Raw genomic sequence first — 22,847 nt, 5'->3', positions numbered from 1 at the left:
AACCTTTGTTATAAACTGTTGTTCAGATGGTTCACAGATTCACAGAGAATCACTTTAATGTCAAATTGTAGATTCCTGACTGTAGGTCACGTGTCTAATCTGAGCAACTTGCTGACTGTCAATCAATCCAGTGTTTTAATACGAGACTGAAACAGAAAATGATTTATAAATGAATATAAATAATGACTTACTGATAATCAGGCAGAAGGTGAGGAGGATCTTCATGATCTTCAAGACTCAGAAACTCCACTTTAGAGAATAGTATAAAAGAATCTTGTTGGACAGCCTGCACTTCCTCACCGTCTCTGTCTGCGTGGTGTCTGTGTGAGTGTGTTAAAAGCGACGCCCACTTCCACTTTTGGTGAAAGAAAAATATACTTGCAAACTCCTCAGGAAGTGCATTTGTGAAATGTTGTATGTGAAGGTTATGAAGAAATCTTTATTTTTCTGAAAACTGTGAAACCTCTTTTTTTTTTAGTGAGTGTAAATCAGGGGTCACCAACCTTTTTGACATCGAGAGCTACTTCTTGGGTACCGACTAATGTGAAGGGCTACCAGTTTGATACACAATTCTGAAATAACAAATTTGCTCAATTTACCTTTAATTATATGTTATTATTAATAATTAATGATATTTATCTATGGCAAACTCAATTTCACATGGGCCAAAACTCAAAGCACACTTTAGGTCACGGGCTGAACAGGAGAAACATTTATTGAACACACTAAAACTAAATGTTTTTTTTAAACATAAATATGAATAAAAACAGACAGGAATATTATTCCAGAATAAAATGAACTTAAATTTCAAATAAATATCTATCCATAAAAATATCTCCTGTCAAACTATACAAGTTAGAAATATAAACATGCTGCAAAAAAACCCTGAACAAATCAATAAAAATTGTGCTTTTAAGTAAACGTTAAATTAACAACAAATCAAAACAATCAGATTTATTTGCTCTCATACCAATTTATAAATAATCTTAAACTTTAAATAACTTAAAATATTTTGCTCTCCATAAAAATATCTCCTGTGGAACACCAGACGTCTCACAGCTTCATCATGCAGCTCTTCAGAAACTCTCCCTCAGTAAATAACCGGCTGATGTTCCTCTGATTTCTCCTCTGCTTTCACACCAGCTTCACTTTGTGATTTTGCTCTGGTGAAAAACATCTGCTGAAATGTCAGATTCTTCTTTAACTCTTCTACTTTCTGTATCTTCTGCTCTGTATTCAGGTTTTTCAGCTTCTACTGATGTTTTGTCTCGTAGTTCCGTCTTAGATTTTAAAAGAGCCACATTCGCCGTTTCAGAGCCACATTCACTGCACTAATAACACACACGTGTTTACCGGCAGTGTCAGTAAACATCTACTCAGAATCCCATCGGTTTTGAAAAGCTCTGTTTTTAGAATCCACTTTTCTCTTCGCCACTGTGAGGCGCTGTTTCACAATAACTGTACAATAGAGTTAAATACATCAACAGAAGCTCCGCTTGATTGACGCTGGAATGTTCTCAGGTAGTCTAGAGTTCAGTAAGGCAGCTAAAGCGCTGCATTATGGGATCTGTAGTTTGTGTTTATCAGCGCTTCATATCACTGGGACATTAATAACAATAATAATAGATCTTTATAAAATCATCTCACGGGCCAGATATAATTTTACGTCGGGTCACATTTGACAGTGAGTTTGACACCCCTGATCTATGTGAAGACATTGTTATGAAGACATGTTAATGATTTCTCACAATAATTATTAACAATGATTTAACAAGGTAGGAAACAGATATTTTTAGAAAAGGCTTGAGGGCGACTCATGTGGTCCTTGCGGCACCACGTTGGTGACCCCTGGTGTAAATCATTATCTTGTTTAAAAATGTTTTAATATTATTTTTATTATATTCTTTATAATATTATTTTCTACATTTAAATGTTTTTCTGTGTTGTTCACCCTGCAACTGTCCCATCAGTGTGTAAAGGTCTGAGATTGAGGCCTCTACTGCCCTCTACAGTACAAAGTGTATATCAGGAATAAAACCAACAACATACTCTTATAAGAACAAAGTATTGGGACATCTGATCTTCTCCAAACTGTTTCCACGAACCTGGAGGCACACAATTGTACAGGACGTCTTTTATATGTTAAGACTTTGTTCAGTTGAACTTAGAAATCCAAATCTGTTCCAGCATGGCAATGCCCCTGTGCACAAAGTGAGCTCCATGAAGATCTGCTTTACATGGCTTGGAGAGAAAAATTGAGTGGTATAGATGCTATATGTGCTATAGATCTTTGACCTCAACCCTACTGAACACCTTTGGATTTAACTGGAATGCTGACTGCACCCCAGGCCTCCTCACCTCACCTACATCAGTGCCTGACTTTACTAACAACCTTGTGGCTGATGAATACAAATGTCCACGAAAACCCTCCAAAATCTTGTGGTAAAGAGAGAGAGTGCGATGCTCAAAAAGCACACTGAGTCTCTTTACTTCTCTTAAGCAGATTATACTGTATACTGAAATTCTGCATAAACAGAAGACAAAATTAAGGTTCAAATTCAATCTAAAGCTTTCGTGCAAAGGATCTTTTATTGCAACTTATTTACATTTTTTTCACTTTGTTTTTCTTTCTGTTTACTATAAAAAACTGAGTGATAGGATTGTGTGATGATGGCATGCAACTATTATCACCCCAAATTTAATTATTTCTATGTAACAGCATGACACAGATGTTGTGTTCCTCTCATAACAGCTAATTGGCAACAATTATACACTTTTAGCAACATGATGTACTCTAACTAGCCTCATTCAGTGATGGTAACAGATTCATAATCACATGAGATGTTCCCGGTGTTAAAACTCACTGTTGCGTATTTTATACTTTCACCTGATTTTATATCTGATGACTGAGCAGCACTGACTGATGAATCAGATGGTAACTGAGCTGTGGAGTAGACGTCCTGATGTCCTGGGTGTTTTATTGCAGCATAAACAGGTGGTGAAGGATCAGAGGGAATTGTGGGTAATCCAGTGTTGGAGTAAATCTCAGACGGGGTTGAGGGAAGTTGTACAGCAGAGTAAAGACTGTTTGAAACCTCCTCATTTTCAGAAACAGGACATGGAACCTGATCAGAAGTAGAATAAGAAACTGTAATCAAATCATGTCCTTAAAACAGAAATGTAATTATTAATGAATGAGTTTTAGGGAAAACAGATGAAATTCTAAAGGCCATTTTCCATCCACAAGACATTTCCTTCTACAGAACTGTCACTCAATTCTGTGTATTCTCTAGAGATTGTTGTGTGTGAAAATCCCAGATCATCTGCCATTTGTGAAAAACCCAAACCTAATTCATCTGGTACCAACAAGAATTCCACACTTAAACCCACTGTGATCTCATTTTTTCCTAATTTTCCATTTTTTTGCACCTAATAAAGTGGACAGTGTGGGTGTGTTAATTAGAAGTAGCTTTGCCACTAGAGGGAGACAAAGCTGTCTCTGAGTAATTAGTACCAACTAACTGCACCTGAAGCTATTACTGTGTAAGAGTTGCTTGAAGGTTGTTAAATCAGTCAGTCTTGGGTTCATGCTAAATGAGCTGATATTAGTATTTTAATAACTAGAACATTCCCTGAGTCTTTCCTCTGTACTGGTGTACAAGCCATTGGATTATTTTTCCCAAAGTTTTGTTTCCTGGTTAGTTCCAGGTACCAATCCTAAATGTATTGTTCCTGTTCTCACTTGCTTTGCTTCATTAGTTCATTTAGATTTGCTGTAATGTGAGAATCAGGCCTCAGACGTCTTCAGTCTCACTTCCCTTTCGATTTCAGTCTACAGTTCAGGCACTAATAACACTCTTCCTGTCTAATATGAACCGAGTCACCCAGTTTATATAGAAATGTAATCAGCAGATCAGCTTATGGTAATGTCTGGTTTAGTGCAGTACATCAGATGTGGCCGCAAACATTTATTTCTGTAGTTTTGTTTGAAGCAAAGACAGTTTTTGAGAAACAACTTACCATAAAGATGTCTGAGGAGCTGTGTGGAGACAGGGCTGAAAACGAGGCTAGGAATTGGGAAAATAACATTTTATGAACAACACATTATAACTATATATATATTATTAAAATATAAACAAATGAGAAACAAAATGATTTTTTATTTATGACCTCATGCAGGTACACATCTGTCCACTAGGGGGAATTGTTCTGTCTTACGAATTTCATGTGGTCCATTGTGGTTCTAGGAGAGCAGAGCAGCTAGCAATGTTACTTAACTAGATAACAACTTTAGATTGCTTGTTTATTTCACTAGTTACCAGAGGTGAAACCTTTTATAGTTTTATAGTTTCATTCAGCTAATTCAGCAGAATGGTGGGACATGATTTTTGTCAGAAATCTATACAGAAATCATTTAATCTCTTTTAAAGGTCAAATGATGTGTACACATTCCCCAGGACATTAAATTTCTACATACAGTGTAATTTTATTTGAAATATTATACCAATCATTTTCTGCATTTTATTTATCATACTATCAATAACAGTTGAAATAACAAGTGAAAATGTGATTGATTGCTGTACCTTGTGTCATCGTCTTTTTTTTCCTCTGTACACTGAAAGTGAATAAAATGGCAATAAGAAGCAGCTCTAGGAGCACAGATACTGCAATGATGAAAGCAGAAGTTGGAAATTCTGGAAGGAAAACACGATCATAATGAGAGTCACATTCAAACCATCTTCTGATTTTACCTGAAAAATAGTGTGTGTGTGTGTGTGTGTGTGTGTGTGTGTGTGTGTTTGTGTGTGTGTGAGTGAAAGTGACATTCTAGTTCCCCTTCAGGAACGAGACGCTGCGTCGAAACGCTATGGGAACGCCCCTGCGTGACCACGCTCTGAACCACGTGTGAAATCTAGCCAATAGGCAAGCCGTGACGTCATAGACAGGCGACGTCGCGTAAACCAGGAAGCTACAAGATGGCTGTGCGGTGGTAGCGACATTAGCTTCTGCTAGTTCAGGTAAGCGCTTTGAGTGTGTTATCTGTGCAGTCATGAGCTTATATGCAGGCAAAATTCTGTCTGCGTGTCTCCTGCTTGCCCCGATTCATTTCGGGGGGGGTGACACGCAGCCGATGTGTTGTTTGCTTAGCTTAGGAGCGTGCTTAGTCGGCTCTCGAGGGTATCGGTTGTTAGCATTTTAGCCGTGCGGCTATGCGCTCCCGGCTGCGAGCCGAGCTCCCGTTCCCGGGATTACGCTCGTTTGGCGGTTCATTCTCCGGTGCGTGTGACGCGGTGCTCCGTATTCTTCCTCCGAGGTGGAGAATTTCAGAGCGCTCTCCGAGGTGGCGCTCTTCCTCGCGGCTTTGGCTCTCGATGGTATCGGCTGTTAGCATTTAGCCGTGTGGCTATCGCTCGGCTGCTAGCCGAGCTCCCGTTCCCGGGATTGCGCTCGTTTGGTGACGGTTCTTCCCGGTGCGTTCGCGGTGCTCCGTATTCTTCCTCCGAGGTGGAGAATTTCAGAGCGCTCTCCGAGGTGGCGCTCTCCTCGAGGCTTTGGCTCGATGGTATCGGCTGTTAGCTTTAGCCGTGTGGCTATGCGCTCCCGGCTGCTAGCCGAGCTCCCGTTCCCCGGGGATTGCGCTCGTTTGGTATCGGTTCTTTCCCGGTGTGTGTGACGCGGTGCTCCGTATTTCTTCCTCCGAGGTGGATGAAATTTCGGGAAATTAGGGGAAGCATGCCTGGCGGCTGCTTCTTCTCCCGGTGCGGGCGGCGCAGCATTACATGTCTCTCTCCGAGGAGGTTGAGCTGGTGGATGCTGGCGAGCCTGCGGACTCCTCACAGCCTGTGCTGTATATGGAGCTCCTTGTGGTCGTGGCACGGGCCGGTCCGAGCTGGATTAGCTTGGCGGTCGTGTGGCGGGAGCAGCGCGCCAGTGAGCTGGTTGTGCGTTTCCTGCACTGTGTCACAGCCTCAGCGCCTCCCCTGATCTGCGCACCGAGGTGTCTGGGTCCTGGGAGGCCCGTGGACGCCGCATGCTTTTCCGATGTTCTTTCGCTGTGCGCGAATGTTATTGGATCTGCGTGGCGCGGCTACGGGACGTTGCCGCTTGTGGTGGAGATGCTAGCTAGCTATCTCTCCCCGAGTGTTGCGTCTGTGACGGCTATCGGTTTGCCTACGAAGCGCCGCTTGGCTCTGGTGGGTGGCGCTGCGGCAGGTCAGGCTACAGGTTGCTTCCACACGATGAGTGTGTTGCAGGCATACCAGGCTGGCCTGCTATGGGGGATGATGCGAGCTTCCTTCTGAGCGTCATGGTGTCCCTCCTGGCCTGACCTGGTGACGCTGTGGGTAAGGGTGATTGCTGGCGGGTTCAGGAGGCCGCGGTGGCGTTTCAGTGGTAGTTCCTCGCTGCTCCGATGGAGCTGCTCAGCGGCAGCCGCGCCCTGGTACGTCCAGGCACAGCGAGATGGCCCGGTGAGAGTGTTGCCACCCGACTCGCTGGGCGGTCCTAGGGGCCCCTGGCGACTCTCTAGGCCCGAGGAGGGCTGGGCGGCCTGAGGTCGTCCTCGCCTCTGGTGAGCAGGCTATGGTGCGTAGGCCTGATGGCTTGCATTTTGGAGGGCGGTGCGCACCTCATGCTACGGTGCTCGTCCCTCCCTGGCACCGCCGGGAGGCCGGTCTGTCGGCCCTGCCACAGGGTGTTCGGGACGCTGCCTCCCTCTAGCGGTTAACTCCCTTATTTCCGCTCGACAGTTCGTTGCGGATGGGTGTCATCCGCCGCCTCTCAGGGGCTTCACGGCCGCAGCACGCTGCTCCCGCCGCTCGGGTTCAGGAGGTCTGTCTGTTGGCCCTGCCACGGGTCGTGTTCAGGGCGCAGCTTCTCCAGCGGTTTGCTCCCAGTATTCCGCCCGTATGATCGCTGCGGACGGGGGGTTCCGCCGCCTCAGGAGGCTTCAACGGCCGCAGTACGCTGCTCCTGCCGTTTGGGTTCAGGAGGACTGTCTGTTAGCCCTGCCACGGGTCGTGTTCAGGGCGCAGCTTCTCCAGCGGTTTGCTCCCCGTATTCCGCCCGTATGATCGCTGCGGACAGGGGGTTCCGCCGCCTCTCAGGAGGTGTGGTCGGCTGCAGAGCACCGCTCCAGCCGCTCTGAGTGGGTCGGGGCCAGCCCGAGGGGTTGGTTCTCCCTGTGGAGACTTTCTGTCAGTCTTAGGGCTGCCTGGAGTCTCTCGGGGGTCCTGCGTACTGTGAAGAAGGGTTGCGCAATTCGGTTCGCATCTTCTCCTCCCCGGCTCGACGGGGTGTGTCCCGCCCTGGCGGGACCCGTGCAAACCCTGGTCCTGGAACAGGAGTGCGCACACTCCTGGGGAAAGGGGCCATCGAGGTGGTTCCCCTCTCAGTTTGCGAGTCAGGCTGCTACGGCCCGTGCTTCGTTGTTCCGAAGAAGGACGGTGGGTTGCGTCCCATTCTGGATCTCTGCTACTTGAACCACTCACTTTTGGGGCTCGGGTTCAGGTTTCTCGCTTAGAGAGGTCGTGTCTCAGGTCATGTCCAAGGACTGATTTGTCATACGCTAGATCTGGAGGTTGCATGCTCCCATGCAGCCGTCCTTCACCGCGCACGGGAGGTTCCTGAGGTTGCTTTGGTGAGCTTACCAATATCGGTCCTTCCGTGCGGCCTAGCGCCTCACCCGTGCCTTCACAGAGTGCGTGAACGCAGCACTGACCCGCTGCGGCTTCAGGGCATCCGCGTTCTGTATTATATCAACGATTGGTTGATGGTGGCTCGTTAGACCACCTGGCGGTTTGGCATTGAGGTGCTGTTCCCGCCTGCATGAAGGTACTGGGGTTCGGTCTGGGACGCCGGGTTGTGTGTACTTTCCCAGCGCGGAGGGCCACTTTCTCGGCGTGGTGTGGGACTCGGCCGAGTTGCGGGCACGGTTGTCTCCCGCCCGGTTTGTAGTCATCCTCACTGCAGTCAGGAGGGTAGGGGCAGGCCGCCTGGTCACTGTGAGGCAGTTCCAGAGGCTGCTGGGTCTCATGTCGGCAGTGTCCGCATGTGGCCCCTCCAGTGGTGGCTCCGGGGCAGTAGGTTCTCCCCCTGAGGGAGTCTGTGTCATCACATCAAGGTCTTACGGTGTGCCCACGAGCCTTGGTTGCATGGTAGAACCTTACGTTCTGTCCCGAGGCCCCGTTTTAGGGACTCCTTGTCGTCGCGTAACGCTAACGACGGGCGCCCATCACGGGGTGGGGAGCGGTCATGAGTGGCCACTCCTCTCAGGGTCTGTGGAGCGCCCGCCTCTTGTGGCACATAGGTTGCCGGGAGGTGCTGGCAGTGTTGTTGGAGTTACAACTCTTTCTCCCAGTCCTTAGAGATCGCTATGTGTTGGTCCGCTCGGACAATGCTGCGGTGGTCTCGTACATCGTCCACCGGGGACCTCCGGTCTCGCCCTTGCGAGCAACGGGCGAGGGGTCTCTTGTGGTCCCGGACGAACTCCTCTCATTTAGAGCCGGTTACATCCCGGACGGTTGGATGCCTGAGCAGGCGCCCTGTCGAGACAGTGGCTGCCGTGGGGCGGTCTTGGCGAGGCTACGCCTGTACGCCTTTCCCCGATTGCGCTGCTCTCGGGAGTTCTGGGAAAGTTTTGCCGGTAGGGAGTCTGTCTCCTCCGGGTAGCACCTGGTTGGCGGGCGGAACCCTGGTTCACCCCTGCCCGGTGTTGTGGAGCCTGTGGCCCCTGAGGGGACACGGTTTGTAGCGGCTGTTCTCTCTACCGAGGTAGTAGAGGCCCCTCTCACTCCAGAGCTCCCTCCATGAGGAGGTTGTATGCCGCACGATGGCGACTGTTCGCGTCACGGTGTGAGCACCATGACTTGGACCCAGATGACTGCCCGGTCGGTTCAGTTCTGGTGTTTTTGCAGGTACAGTTTGCCGCAGGGTTAACCCTTCGACCCTGAGGGTTTCCGTGTTCGCTGGGTAGGTCCCATTGGTGACACGTTTCCTCCGCGGCGCCGGAGGCTGTGGCCCGGGACACGACTCGGAGTGCCTGTCTGGGACTTGGCAGTTGCCTCGTCCCACCTGGAGTTGCCCCCTGGCATGCCCAGAGTGTTCTTACACGGGGCCAGGTGCTCCCACACGATGTGTCGTGTTACAGGCATTCTGCCCTCCTCTATTATAGCCCCGACCAGGGGTTACGAGACCGGCTGTGTCCAGTGCGAGCACTGGGTGCTTATCTCCACAGGACGAGTCCTTGGGGTGGTTGGTGCAGTTGTTCGGCTGCGAGTCCTGGTCCCCGCCCGATCGAGGTCAGGGCTCGCCCCGCCGGAGTGTGGCGGCCTCTGCGGCCGGGTGCACATGAGTGTCACTCCGGGGCGTCTGTGACGCTGCGGGTTGGTCCACCCGCTGGCCTTTGTCAGGTTCTATGGCCTCGACCTCAGAGCCACCCCGGGCTCCTCTGTCCTACGTGCTGGTGCCGAGGCCCTCACTCTTTGGCAGGGTCTGGTCAGTGTGGCGTGATTGGACACTCGTTCCCATAGCGTTTCGGCGCAGCTCGAGTTCCTGAAGGGGCGTCTCAAGGTTCTGACGTAACCCTAGTTCCCCGAGGAACGAGACGCCGCGCCTCCGCCACACTCCCTGCATCCCTGCGGCGCTTACCTTCTCTCTTTGCAGAAGCTAATGTCGCTACCACCGCACAGCCATCTTGTAGCTTCCTGGTTTACGCGACGTCGCCTGGTCTCGTAACATTGATAGAACTCAGAAACAACCCAAACAACACCATAAATGACGACCTGCGGCAGAAGCTACGCGACCTCGGCGTGCTCGAGAACCAGGCCTCCAGACCTCGGCATCGCCTGCGGAGGACGGACGGAGGAGGGGAATCGAAGCGTTGCGCAAGGAAGCAGAAAGCGGAAGCGGCGGGTGCTAATGCTAGGCTAAAAGCAAACCCTAGCCGGCCCGCTCTACCATCACTACTGCTGGCAAATGTCTGCTCCTGGACAATAAATTAGACTACATCAGACTCCAACAAGCTACTCGGCGTGAGTACAGACACTGCTGCGTTTTGTGTTTACTGAGACGTGGCTGAGCGACAGAGTTCGGACGCCGCCATCCAGCTGGACGGGCTAGCTGCGTTTCGTGCCGACAGAAATGCAGCTCTGTGCGGTAAGACTCAAGGCGGCGGTCTGTGTGTTTACATCAACACGGAATGGTGTAAGAACTCTGTGCTTGTTTCTACCTACTGCTCATCGCTGCTGGAGTTTATTGTTGTGAGATGTAGACCTTTTATTTACCCGAATTCACCACCGCTATTGTGCTCGGAGTGTACATACCACCTAGCGCTAATGCTAAGGAAGCGCTCAGCGTGCTCTGGGACCATTAGCGAACTTCAAAACACACACCCTGACGGACTGTTTATAGTCGCCGGAGATTTTAATCATGCAAATCTCAGGACTGTGCTTCCCAAATTCTATCAGAATGTGGACTTTGCAACCAGAGGAGAAAACACGCTGGATGTTGTTTACACAAACATCCGGGGCGCATACCGGGCGAAGCCCCGCCCCCACCTCGGGTACTCAGACCACATCTCTGTTATGCTGATCCCAGCATACAGACCACTCAGCAGGCGTTCAAGACCAGCTCAAAACAAGTGAGAACCTGGCCAGCAGGATCCATGTCTGCTCTCCAGGACTGTTTTGAATGCACTGACTGGGACATGTTCAGGGAAGCTGCAACCAATGGCGATTTCATCAACTTGGAGGAGTACACGTCAACAGTGACCAGTTACATCGGCAAGTGCATTGACGACGTGACTACCTCCAGGACCATCACTATACGTTCCAACCAGAAGCCATGGATGACCGCCAAGGTTCGTGCGCTGCTAAAAACAAGAGACTCTGCCTTCAGAGCAGGGGACAAGACGGCCTTAAAAACAGCAAGGGCCAAACTGTCCCGTGCTATCAGAGAGGCGGCGCACACGCCAAGAGAATCCATGGCCACTTCCAGGACAGCGGAGACACCCGGCGCATGTGGCAGGGCATCCAGGCGATCACGAATTACAAGACCACATCACCTGCTTGTGACCGTGACGCCTCCCTTCCAGATGCGCTGAATGACTTCTACGCCCGGTTCGAGGTGCAGAACAACGTGGTGGCGAGGAAGACAATCCCTCCTCCCAGTGACCAGGTGCTCTGTCTAACCACAGCTGAAGTGAGGAAAACTCTATGCAGAGTTAACCCACGGAAGTCTGCTGGACCAGACAACATTCCTGGCAGAGTGCTCAGGAATGTGCAGAACAACTAGCAGATGTCTTCACTGACATCTTCAACATCTCCTGAGCAGCGCCACTGTTCCTTCGTGCCTCAAGATGACGACCATCATTCCTGTGCGAAGAAGTCTTCTGTGTCCTGCCTCAATGACTATCGTCCGTTGCACTCACACCCATCATGATGAAGTGCTTCGAGAGGCTTGTCATGAGGCACATAAAGACCCAGCTCCCACCCGCACTGGACCCCATGCAGTTTGCGTATCGTCCAAACCGCTCCACGGACGATGCCATCTCCACAACCCTCCATCTGGCCCTCACCCATCTGGATAACAAGGACTCTTATGTAAGGATGCTGTTCATAGACTTCAGTTCAGCATTCAACACAATCATTCCCCAGCACCTGATCGAGAAGCTGAGCCTACTGGGCCTGAACACCTCTCTGCAACTGGATCCTGGACTTCCTGACCGAGACCTCAGTCAGTCCGGATCGGGAACAGCATCTCCAGCACCACCACACTGAGCACTGGGGCCCCTCAGGGCTGTGTGCTCAGTCCACTGCTGTTCACTCTGCTGACTCACGACTGTGCTCCAATGCACAGCTCGAATCATATCATCAAGTTTGCTGATGACACGACCGTGGTGGGTCTAATCAGCAAGAACGACGAGTCAGCATACAGAGAGGAGGTGCAACGGCTAACAGCCTGGTGTGGAGCCAACAACCTGTCTCTGAACGTGGACAAAACCAAAGAGATGGTTGTTGACTTCAGAAGAGCACAGAGTGACCATTCTCCACTGTTCATCGATGGATCTTCAGTGGAGATCGTCAAGAGCACCAAATTCCTTGGTGTTCATCTGGCGGATAACCTCACCTGGTCACTTAACACCAGCTCCATCACCAAGAAAGCCCAGCAGCGTCTCTACTTCCTGAGAAGGCTGAGGAAAGCCCATCTCCTCCCCCATCCTGACCATGTTCTATAGAGGGACCATCGAGAGCATCGTGAGCAGCTGCATCACTGCCTGGTTTGGGAATTGCACCGTCTCGGATCGCAAGACCCTACAGAGGATAGTGAGGACAGCTGAGAAGATCATCGGAGTCTCTCTCCCCTCTATCATGGACATTTACACCACACACTGCATCCATAAAGCAAACAGCATTGTGGACGACCACACACACCATCACACACATACTTCACCCTCCTACCATCAGGAAAACGGTTCCGAAGCATTCGGGCCGCCACAACAAGACTGTGTAACAGTTTTTCCATAAACCGTCAGGCTCCTGAACAAACATCTGGACTGAACTCTCTCTCACACACACACACACACACACACACTTACACACAACTGAGTGACTGTGCACAACCGGACTCAACACACATACACTTCACACACCCAGGTCTCAGCACCATTCACACCTCTCATTATAGCATAATGTTTACATGCCGTTTGTTGCTGATCTCCGAACTTGCTCTATTTGCACATTATTCTGTGAATCCATTGGTCACTGTTCACTTTATCTTGATTGCTGCTACCATATTTTTTACACTATTATAGGATTGCAAAATTCTGTTTATATTTGTTTACATTTCTGCTACTGTGCACCTTATCCTGTCACGACAAGTTTTACTGGCGGAGCTACTGCTGCTTTTATTTTTATATTTTGTGTATTTTGTATTGTTCTGCACTGTCTTGTGTTGTCTTTTGCACTGTCTTGTGTTGTCTTTTGCACTGTTTGCACCAGTTGCACACATGCACTTTATGTGGCGAGGATCTTAGTTCCTGGCCCTGTGTTCTTCTGTACTGTGACTGTTGTTTTTATGTTGTTTTATGTAGCACCTGGGTTCAGGAGAAACGTTGTCTCATTTCACTGTATACTGCATCAGCTATATATGGTTGAAATGACAATAAAAGCTTCTTGACTTGACTTGACTGTCTATGACGTCACGGCTTGCCTATTGGCTAGATTTCACACGTGGTTCAGAGCGTGGTCACGCAGGGGCGTTCCCATAGCGTTTTGACGCAGCGTCTCGTTCCCTCGGGGAACTAGGGTTACGTTCGTAACCTTGAGACGATGTTGTTGTTGTGGCCTTCAGACAGTGGATTGTGTTCATGTGTCTGTAAATAGACTACAGGCCTGAATGAGGAAACAGAGCTGACTGAAGAACTGAATTGTCTTTTTTATAACATGGTATTGCGTTAAGCTGCCAAAAAACATGTGATTTTCTCTTTTGATCATCAGTTCGAATTTCTTGTCTATTAGAAGCTGAGCCTCTAAAAATGTCTCCATGGGAGCAGAAGATCAAAACCAACATGTGGTAATTATGTTACTAAATTAAACCATAAATAAAACAAAGAATCCATGTAATTACCCAATATGCAAAACCCAAGAAGTTACATTTTAATTAGTATTTTTAGACCAAACTGAGGTGGAAAACATTGAACTAAACCCTGAGTTATTGCCCATCCATCCATCCATCCATCCATCCATCCATCCATCCATCCATCCATCCATCCATCCATCTATTTATCTATCTAAAAAATAGTTTTCAAACCAGACACAGAAACGTTCACACCTGCACAGACAAACCACAGTAAAGGAAGTGCAAATGCACCCAATATAGATTTAAACTGAAAGTGGTGGCGTACTGGATTGTTGGACTTCTGATTCGGAAGGTCATGTTTAGATCCCAGCTCCATTAATCTGCCACTGCATGGCCCTTAAACCAGATCCTTAACCCTCAACTGCTCAGCAGTATAAATGAAATAACTGGAAGTGGTTCTGGATGAGTTCATATGTGGAAGTAGAAGAGATCCTGCATGTGTACAGTCCCAATATGGGAAAATTCTTGATATTATTTATCTAATTTCTCTTTATTTGGCACAAATACAGTCTGCAGTGTAAAATGCAGTGGTTAAAATTGTGGGTATTGTGAGTGTGTTGAGAATAAAAGCTTAGGTCACTTCCTGTCCATCGCTAAACCACAGGATGTAGAATTATACTTTAAATATTTACCACCATCACCACAGCTGAAGTCGTCTCTCATGTAGCGTTTTGCTCCGTGTTCTACGTGTCATGTAGAAGAATTTATATAAAGGATTAAATACACTGATTATTTTCATACATACTCTGAGGTACAGAAGCGATGGTTGGGTCTTTAGCATCATTTAGCAAATTAGCTGAAATAAAAAAGGGAGACATGAATGATGTGGGAGAAATGTGATAAAGAGGAGGTCAGGCAAAAAGTCCGTACCTGCTGTTATTGTTGATGATGATGATGTATGTGTGATCTCAGCATGCACTGATAGACTTGTTGAAGTGAAGCGTGTGATGGGTGAAGCAGTACTGTTAGCAGAATCATCTGGAAGATAGAAACAATCCATTTTTAAATCCCATACAGTTCAAATTTGTCAGGTTAAAGATCCATGAACTGGTTATTAATCAAAGTTCTTAAACCTGAAACATTGTACATGGTGATGAATTATTAATATATTATTTTAGACTCCTATGTGAAACACTCACCCGTTTTAACCAGCAGTTTAAGCTCTGTGTAAATATCTCTAAATGGCCCAGTCCGCTGTATCCCACACCAGTAAGTGTTTGCATCCTTTGCTCTCAGATCAGTGATGGTGATGGTGAAGATTTTGGGTGTAGTGTCGTCATACAGAGAGAATCTGGTGTCTTCAGAAGGAGATCCAGACTGAACAGGAATGTCTTTGTTTGCAGGCCAATGGGGACATTCACCTCTGCAGAGATACTTGTTGTTCTTTTCATATCCAGATTCATAGTGACATTTAATCTGAACTGATCTTCCTCTGTATCCAGTTACTGTAGTTACATCATCAGATCCAGCTGGAGAATGAAATACAGTGGAATGAAATAAGATCCAGGATAATTGTGCAACATATAAGCTCAGTATTAAGACATATTTTAGTGCAAACATTGTGACAAATGAAACAAAAGGCAGGTACAGAAGATTAAATTGCATACGCACAGAATAATAATATAAATCATAGATCTTATTAAACATGGGTTTTCTTCTCGCTGCACATTTTGTGTTTAACCACAAGAAACCATTAACAGTGACCATTAAACACAATCTTTTCAGGTATTATATTAAAAAAATGCTTTACAATTTATTTCACAAGTTAAGATGTGTAGATGTTGGCATGCGTAGGTTACTAAAAGTGTTTTTGTGGTAAACAGGAAGCCTCAGCTGAACTGATAAAAGATCTATCGAGCAATAAACGTCCATCAATGCAAAGCTTTAATGTTGATGCTGATGATAATGTGCTTTTACTTACCTGCAATCAGGCAGAAGGTGAAAAGAAGAAAGATTTTCATTTTAAGTGAAAGCTCCTTCTCAGAACGAATAAAGAAATGCTTTGTTCGTTTTCTTCCACTTCTTCACTCACTCTGTTTTTGGTGACTGTACAGTGTGTATTTGTGTGCTAAAGGCATAAATGACCTCATGTCCACTTCCACTTTTTGTGATAGGAAACCACCCAGGAAGTGCCTATGAGAAATGCTGCACTGCAGTGTGAACTGTAATCTCAAATGTGCTTTGTGTTGGTGGGGAGTTCGTGTACAAAGTCGTTTTTATTCATGTAAAAGCAATGTTTGTGTTATTTGAGTGAACTAGATTTACTCCAGGATTAAGTGGAGTGTTCATGAGTGTGTCTCACGCTCAGGTGTATCACCAGACACCATTCATGAGCAGCTACCTGGCACTGCTAAATATAATAATTTAGTTGCAATAGTACTGCCCTCTAGTGGACAAGTGTAAACCAGGAACAAAACACTGCAGTGTTCTCCGAATATAATCTACAAACACAAGGCAGACAGAGGAGGATTTTGACAGGATTGTAGATATCATGACGCTACACTGAGCATAATTCATTCACACAGTCATGTAACATTCAGAATGTTTCCTAGATCATTTCCAAACAGGTGCAGGAAAACACATATAGACCAGACAAGAGCAGCTCACAGGCTCCATGGCCATGGAGCTCTGTTCCATCTGCCATTATTATGATTCCTGCAGAAAAGTCCCTGGTCTGAGTTTGACTCAAAGAATCCACATGCATGTCTTCGGAGCAATACTTTTGGTCTATAACAAAATTGGAAGGACAAGAAGATACATTTTGTTGTGGAATTACAACGTGGAAATATGATTCCTTTTCATGTTGTATATGGAGGATCTTACCCAAGGATTTACTTGGGAATACTGGTCTGGTGAAGGTGCCCCAGTAAAGACAGTAATTATTGTACATACTTCTAGCTGGGACAATTTACATAGCAGGAAGGACTGTATGTGTTTTGGGGGCATCTGGTAATACTGTGTTTTATTTTGTATAATACACCACTTACATTTGAACAGAAACTGTGACTTGTTACACACATGGATAGAGTTTTGAGTTAAGTGTAGACAGTGATTGTCTGGCTTAAACCGTCACTACTACGGGGCCTCACCCCCCTTTACTAATGCTATAGTAATGGGAACCAGAGCACATTGTTCAGACCCCTGCTGTGTTGATGGAAGGTGTAAAAAGTGTATGATGTATATATGTCTCCTTTTCTACTGAAGGATTGCAAAGGAAAGGTAGAAGGCAATCTCAGGATGCTAAGACCAAAACCAGGGGTTTTGCTGATGACTTTAATGGTTTGTGCTTTAAATAGAAGCCTGATATCATGCAAGAGGAATTAATGAGCCGGATAATTAACATCCATCATATTCTTGCTGCTTGCCTGAAGGGGGCAGTAACACTGAGGAAGATGGTAGAACAACCTGGAAGCTGAGGTCTCAATGTTCTTATTGGCATATTACATATAAATAATGTGATGTTAGTAATTTAAAGACAAGATGAATTAAAAGAACAAAAAGTTGATTTACAAAAAAAAAAATTAAAAATATATATATATTATTGAAGGTACAGCATTATTACATGCAGATTTGCCATTATATGTTGGTTGATGTATTGGAGATTACATCAAGTAACATTTTAATTTAAAAACAGACATTAAAAAAAAAAATCTACAGCAAGTGTTTAACCCACAGGCCTGGCAACATGTCTGCTGGGGAACCAATAAACACTGCTACAGCATTTCAATCTTATTTTTTATAATGGAAGGACAGATTCTGATAGACTGGATTTGATTGGATATCAGTAGAGGTTGAATTCTGATAGTTTGATTGGTCGGTGGTAGAGTCTGGACTCTTGCATGCTTTTGCTTGCAGATGTTTGAAATTTAGGTAATTTTCATGAACATCACTTGTCTGAAATGGAAAACAAAACTCAAATAAAACGTGTGTAAGTGAAATGTTTCTGAAAGTAATATCAGAAGCAAATCATTGGTGGGTACCTCCTTTGAAGATGTTACGGGTCCTGCAGTGGAATGAGAAGGAAACAATGTTAGGCTGTGTTTTGCATTTTAAAGGAAACTCAGAGTTTATTCCAGCTTTGTGTTCACACAAATTATATCAGTAATCCTTCATTTAGGTTAAAAAGAAATCAATTGGGTGTCATCGCCTCTTTTGATTAGATATAAAACATGTGGCTGTATGTGTATTTAAAGCAGGTCATCATGAGGTAACAAAAATATCAAGTGGTTTTTACCTCGACATTTTCTTTTGCAGTAGACTGCTATAATTACAGCAACAGTGAACACGACTGCACCTGTACTGATCAGGAGGTGGGTAGCAAAACCTGGAACATCTGTACAGGACAAACATTTACAGGATCATAAACATTCAAACTATATGTAAAAATGGCCATGTTTCAGGTGGAACCATTAGAAATGTGAAGCAATTCGCAAAATGTGTACTCGCTATTAAACAGAACTGCAGCCTTCATGTGAGAACTGAGTGGGTCACCAAAACATCATGGATATGAAGCTTTATCTTTGTTTTATTTTTAGTGTGCGGAGTGCTGAGCAGAACAGTGATGTGATGTACATGCTGATGCAATGTCATTCTCATGCAAGTCTAATTTACAGAGAGTGAAAACATGAGTGTTGGTGGTCCTTTACAGTGTAGATGCAGGTCTACGTACCATTTTTTTGAGGGAGCGGTGGTTTGGTTTTGAACTGTGTTTAATGGAGTAACTGAAAAATATGAGATATGATGAATGACATGACAGAAATATAGCAAAGAAAAGCTTAGATAAAACGTTTTTACCTGTAGCTGGAAGAGTTTTAGAATCCACTGATGGACTTGTGATATGTGATGAAGTTGAGTATGTGGTGTGTGTGTGGACTGTGAGACATTTACATTTACATTTGCGGCATTTAGCAGACGCCCTTATCCAGAGCGACGTACAAACGTGCTTTAAATCTCTAGTAGTGAATAAATCTACACTGGTACGAAAGAATACAAACTCAATATAAATATAACTCGAATTCTACAAACTTGAAAAGTGCTAATTTAGGTATTTCAGGAAGAGGTAGGTCTTCAGTCGTCACTTAAAGAAAATCAGGGACTGCTGTACGGACATCTAGGGGAAGTTCATTCCACCACCTCGGTGCCAGAACAGAGAAGAGCCTTGAATTGTACTTACCTCTCATTCTGAGAGAAGGTGGTACCAGTCGAGCAGTGCTGGAGGATCTCAGACAGCGTGGTGCAGTGCGAGATGTGATGAGGTCACTGAGGTAAGATGGTGCTGGTCCATTTTGGCCTTGTAGGCAAGCATCAGTGTTTTGAATCTGATACGTGCAGCTACTGGAAGCCAGTGAAGGAGCGCAGCAGTGGGGTGGTGTGGGAAAACTTGGGCTGATTGAACACAAGTCGTGCAGCTGCGTTTTGGATAATTTGCAGTGGACGAATAGCGTTCAGGGGAAGACCTGCCAGCAGAGAGTTGCAGTAGTCCAGTCTTGAAATGACAAGAGACTGAACAAGCAACTGGGCAGCCTGTATGGACAGAAATGGTCGAATCCTTCGGATGTTATAGAAGAAATCGACAAGAACGAGCAACATTAGCGACATGTGGGAAAAAGACAGTTCATTGTCCATAGTTACCCCAAGGTTACGAGCAGTGGCTGAAGGGAGAGCAGAGAGTCATGAAGTGTTATTTGTAGATCTTGACCTGGAGATGAATCACCTGGGATGACCAGCAGTTCTGTTTTGCTGGGGTTGAGTTTAAGTTGGTGAGCCCTCATCCATAAAGATATGTCTGACAAGCATGCTGAGATCCGAGCGGAAGCTGTGGTATCTGATGGAGGAAAGAAAAGATGAGTTGAGTGTCATCTGCATAGCAGTGATAAGAAAACCCATGTGAGGATATGACTTCACCAATGGAGTGGGTATAGAGGAGAAAAGGAGGGACCAAGTACCGAGCCTTGTGGGACACCAGTGGTGAGTCTGCATGGGGCAGATGTGGATCCCCTCCATGTTACCTGGTATGAGCGACCTTCCAGGTAGGAAGCAAACCATTCCCATGCTGTTCCGCAGATACCAAGGCTCTTGAGGGTTGACAAAAGTGTCTTGTGGTTGACTGTGTCAAATGCTGCTGAAAGGTCCAGAAAGATAAGTACAGATGACAGCTTGGCTGACCGAGCAGCATGTAGTTTCTCAGAAACAGCCAATAGGGCCGTCTCTGTGGAATGTGCCGCTTTGAACCCAGACTGGTTCGGATCGTGGAGGTTGTTCTGTGAGAGATAGACAGACAGTTGGTTAAAAACAGTGCGTTCAGAGATTTAGAAAGAAAGGAAAGGAGTGATACCGGTCTGTAGTTGTTGATGTCTGATGGATCCAGAGCGGTTTCTTCAAGATAGGAATGACCCTTGCTTGCTTGAAGGTAGTTGGTACATAGCCAGATGTTAATGACCCATTGATGATTGTGGAGATGAAGGGCAGGAGATCTTGCGTGATGGTCTGGAGCGTAGTTGAAGGATTGGATCCAGAGGACAGGTGGTGGGATTGCAGGATCGGATGACTTGCAGTATCTCATCTTCTGTTAAGGTTGAGAAGCTTGACAGAGACGTAGTGGATTGTTGGCTGTGTTGTGTAATCATTGTTGGAGAGGAAGTGAAGGTCTGGCAGATTTTCCTAATCTTCTCATCATAGAAGGAGGCAAAGTCATTAGCAGTCAGGAGGATGGAGCAGGTGCAGCAGGGGTTTAGTAGAAGAGAAGATGTTGTGAAGCTTACGAGGATCTTGTGCAGAGGCCTCAAGCTTTTCCTTGTAGAAGGCAGTTTTGGCAGAAGTCACCTCCAAAGAAAATTTGGTCAGGAGTGCACGGTAAGATGAGAGGTCTACATCAAGCTGTGATTTTTTCCACTTCCTCTCTGCAGATCGGAGTTCTCGTCGATTACTGCGCAAAACTTCTGACAGCCACGGTGTGGGACAAGAAGTCTTCTTGGGTCTTGTAGTCAAGGGACAAAGGAGGTCCATGGTTGAGGAAAGAGATGAGAGGAAGGAGTCCGTAGCAACGTCTAAGGGTAGAGAGGAAAAGGAGACGGGTCAGGAAGAGATGAAAGAGTACATGAAGTTACAGAGGAGGGAGATAGAGTGAAGGTTAGGACGGATAAGAGAGACATGTAAATTATTTTTAGGTTGAATAGGAAGAGTGATTAAAAAGGAAACCAGGTGATGATCAGAGATTGGAAGTGGAGTGGCAGTCATGTCTGTAGCTGGAGTAGGACGGGTGAAAACCAGGTCCAGGACATTTCCTCCCTTGTGTGTTGGAGGGCAGCTGTTAAATGTCAAGGAGAAGGTATTCAGAAAAGGCAAGAGGCAAGATGACTGAAGTTTGTCGGATGGGAGGTTGAAGTCACCAAGAACTGTCAGAGGGTGCCGTCAGAGGAAAGTACTGAGGCGTGTCCATCTCTTCTAGGAAGTCCCAAGGGGACCAGGAGGGCGGTAGATGACAATGATGAAAAGGTTGATTGGAGAGGTAACTGAAACTGCATGAAATTCAAAAGAAGAGATGGTTAAATGAGACAAAGGGAGAGGTGTGAAACACCATCTCCGTGATAAAAGTAGACCTGTACCACCACCTCTGCCAATTTCTCTTGGTGAATGAGAGAAAGCATAGGCAGAAGACAGAGCAGCTGGTGTAGCAGTGTTCTGTGGGGATATCCAGGTCTCAGTAAGTGCCAGAAAGTCAAATGTGTAGTGGGAAGCCAAGCCTGTGATGAAGTCAGCTTTCCTTACAGCAGACTGACAATTCCAGAGCCCACCTACCACCGCTGTTTAAAATTGAGACAACAGGGAAGGGTAGATGAGGTTACTGACGATGTGACATCTGTTCTGTGGATAGGAACGTCTGTGTCTGTAAGAGATTACTACAGAGATGGGTTTGAGGCACATGTCTAATCTCCCAGTTTAAGATCAATGTGTTTTTAAAGTAAGAAATAGTATAAGTAGGACTTTCTAAATAACACTAAGAGTTACTGACTTTAAGGGGGTTACCTACTTGTGGGGACTACCTACTACGCGCCTTCAATATAAGTGAGTAAGCCCTGCCCACAATTCACACCTCAAGTGAGACTGAAACTACTCTTGATTAATCATCTGACCAAGCTAATAAGCAGAGACCAACACTCTAGAATCAACTGAGTTAAATAGATATACAAAGTTAGAATCCTACTTTACCAGAAGAGAGTAAATTCAAGATAGAGCTAAAGCACACTGAAGATTGAGCTGGTTACGCCTTCAATATAAGTGAGTAAGCCCTGCCCACAATTCACACCTCAAGTGAGACTGAAACTACTCTTGATTAATCACCTGACCAAGCTAATAAGCACAGACCAACACTCTAGAATCAACTGAGTTAAATAGATATACAAAGTTAGAATCCTACCTTACCAGAAGAGAGTAAATTCAAGATAGAGCTAAAGCACACTACTGCTGGCAGTACTGTTGGCAGGATCATCTGAGAGAACAGAAAACAAGCTACAATTCAGGTTCTCTTTCCATTCAGTTTACAATTTCTAGATTTATAATCCACAAATTGAGCTTCATTTATCATTCATTTTTTTAAGTTGTTTTTTAAATCGTTTCTTGGTCACCTCCCTGACTAAAGCCCTTCTTTGGACCACCAGGAAGAGTCTTGGTGGCTCCAAAATTCTTCCATTTAAGGATGATGGATGTCACTGTGCTCACTGGGACCTTCGATGCAAGATATTTTTCTGTTTCCTTCCCCTGATCTGTGCCTCGACTCAATCCTGTCTCAGAGGTCTACAGACAATTTATTGGAATTTTTGGAATAAAGGTATAATATAACAATGTGGAAAAGTAAAGGGCTGTAAATATTTTCCAGATGAACTGTATACACTCTCCTCTTAATCACCTCCTCTGGAGTGATTACATCCTAACAACCCCTTGTTCCATTAACGAAGCTATCCAGGGAGGGATAATTAAGTTTCCACTGTGTAACACTCACCCCTTTCAACCAGCAGCTGAAGCTCTGTGTAAATATCCCTCCCTGTGCGCTCGATCCCACACCAGTAAGTGTCTTTATCTTCTGCTCTCAGATCAGTGATGGTGATGGTGAAGATTTTGGCTGTTGTGTTGTCATACAGAGAGAATCTGGTGTCTTCAGCAGGAGATTCAGAATTAACCAAAACATGTATCCAGTCAGTACATTCACCTCT

At 45.8% G+C, this 22,847-nt stretch overlaps 3 protein-coding genes across 19 annotated transcripts in view; all 3 read right to left on the bottom strand.

Moving 5' to 3' along the window:
* Positions 1 to 22,847, bottom strand: part of LOC124378402 (CMRF35-like molecule 5) — a 129,226-nt gene that overhangs the window by 7,915 nt on the left and 98,464 nt on the right. The gene's annotated exons all lie outside the window — the stretch shown is intronic.
* Positions 1 to 22,847, bottom strand: part of LOC124378409 (CMRF35-like molecule 5) — a 36,630-nt gene that overhangs the window by 12,427 nt on the left and 1,356 nt on the right. For 2 of the 4 annotated variants that reach the window (XM_046838100.1, XM_046838101.1), the window contains exon 1: positions 192 to 334. The exons of 1 other annotated variant lie outside the window; for it this stretch is intronic. Coding sequence is in view for 1 of the 3 variants with exons in the window: in XM_046838104.1 (XP_046694060.1) it covers positions 15,560 to 15,599 (40 nt within the window). In the remaining 2 variants the exon portion in view is untranslated. Of the gene's footprint in view, positions 1 to 191; positions 335 to 15,559; positions 16,007 to 22,847 lie in introns of those variants that run through there. One more of the 4 variants, XM_046838104.1, reaches the window with a different exon arrangement.
* LOC124378344 (polymeric immunoglobulin receptor-like) overlaps positions 1,658 to 22,847 on the bottom strand; it is a 90,302-nt gene continuing 69,112 nt past the window's right edge. Inside the window, exons 12-18 of one of the 9 annotated variants that reach the window (XM_046837955.1) lie at positions 14,778 to 15,083; positions 14,509 to 14,616; positions 14,384 to 14,434; positions 4,584 to 4,694; positions 4,021 to 4,067; positions 2,888 to 3,125; positions 1,658 to 1,704 (exon numbers count right to left, since the gene is read on the bottom strand). In XM_046837955.1, the coding sequence (XP_046693911.1) occupies positions 1,673 to 1,704; positions 2,888 to 3,125; positions 4,021 to 4,067; positions 4,584 to 4,694; positions 14,384 to 14,434; positions 14,509 to 14,616; positions 14,778 to 15,083 (893 nt within the window). In that variant the 3' untranslated portion in view covers positions 1,658 to 1,672. Of the gene's footprint in view, positions 1,705 to 2,010; positions 2,106 to 2,489; positions 2,525 to 2,628; positions 3,126 to 4,020; positions 4,068 to 4,583; positions 4,695 to 14,383; positions 14,435 to 14,508; positions 14,617 to 14,777; positions 15,084 to 22,847 lie in introns of those variants that run through there. The other 8 variants (XM_046837953.1, XM_046837956.1, XM_046837957.1 and 5 more) reach the window with 8 other exon arrangements.

Source organism: Silurus meridionalis, chromosome 24 (assembly GCF_014805685.1).
Source record: "Silurus meridionalis isolate SWU-2019-XX chromosome 24, ASM1480568v1, whole genome shotgun sequence".
Lineage (NCBI taxonomy): Eukaryota > Metazoa > Chordata > Actinopteri > Siluriformes > Siluridae > Silurus > Silurus meridionalis.
This window is presented reverse-complemented; position numbering and strand designations above follow the sequence as displayed.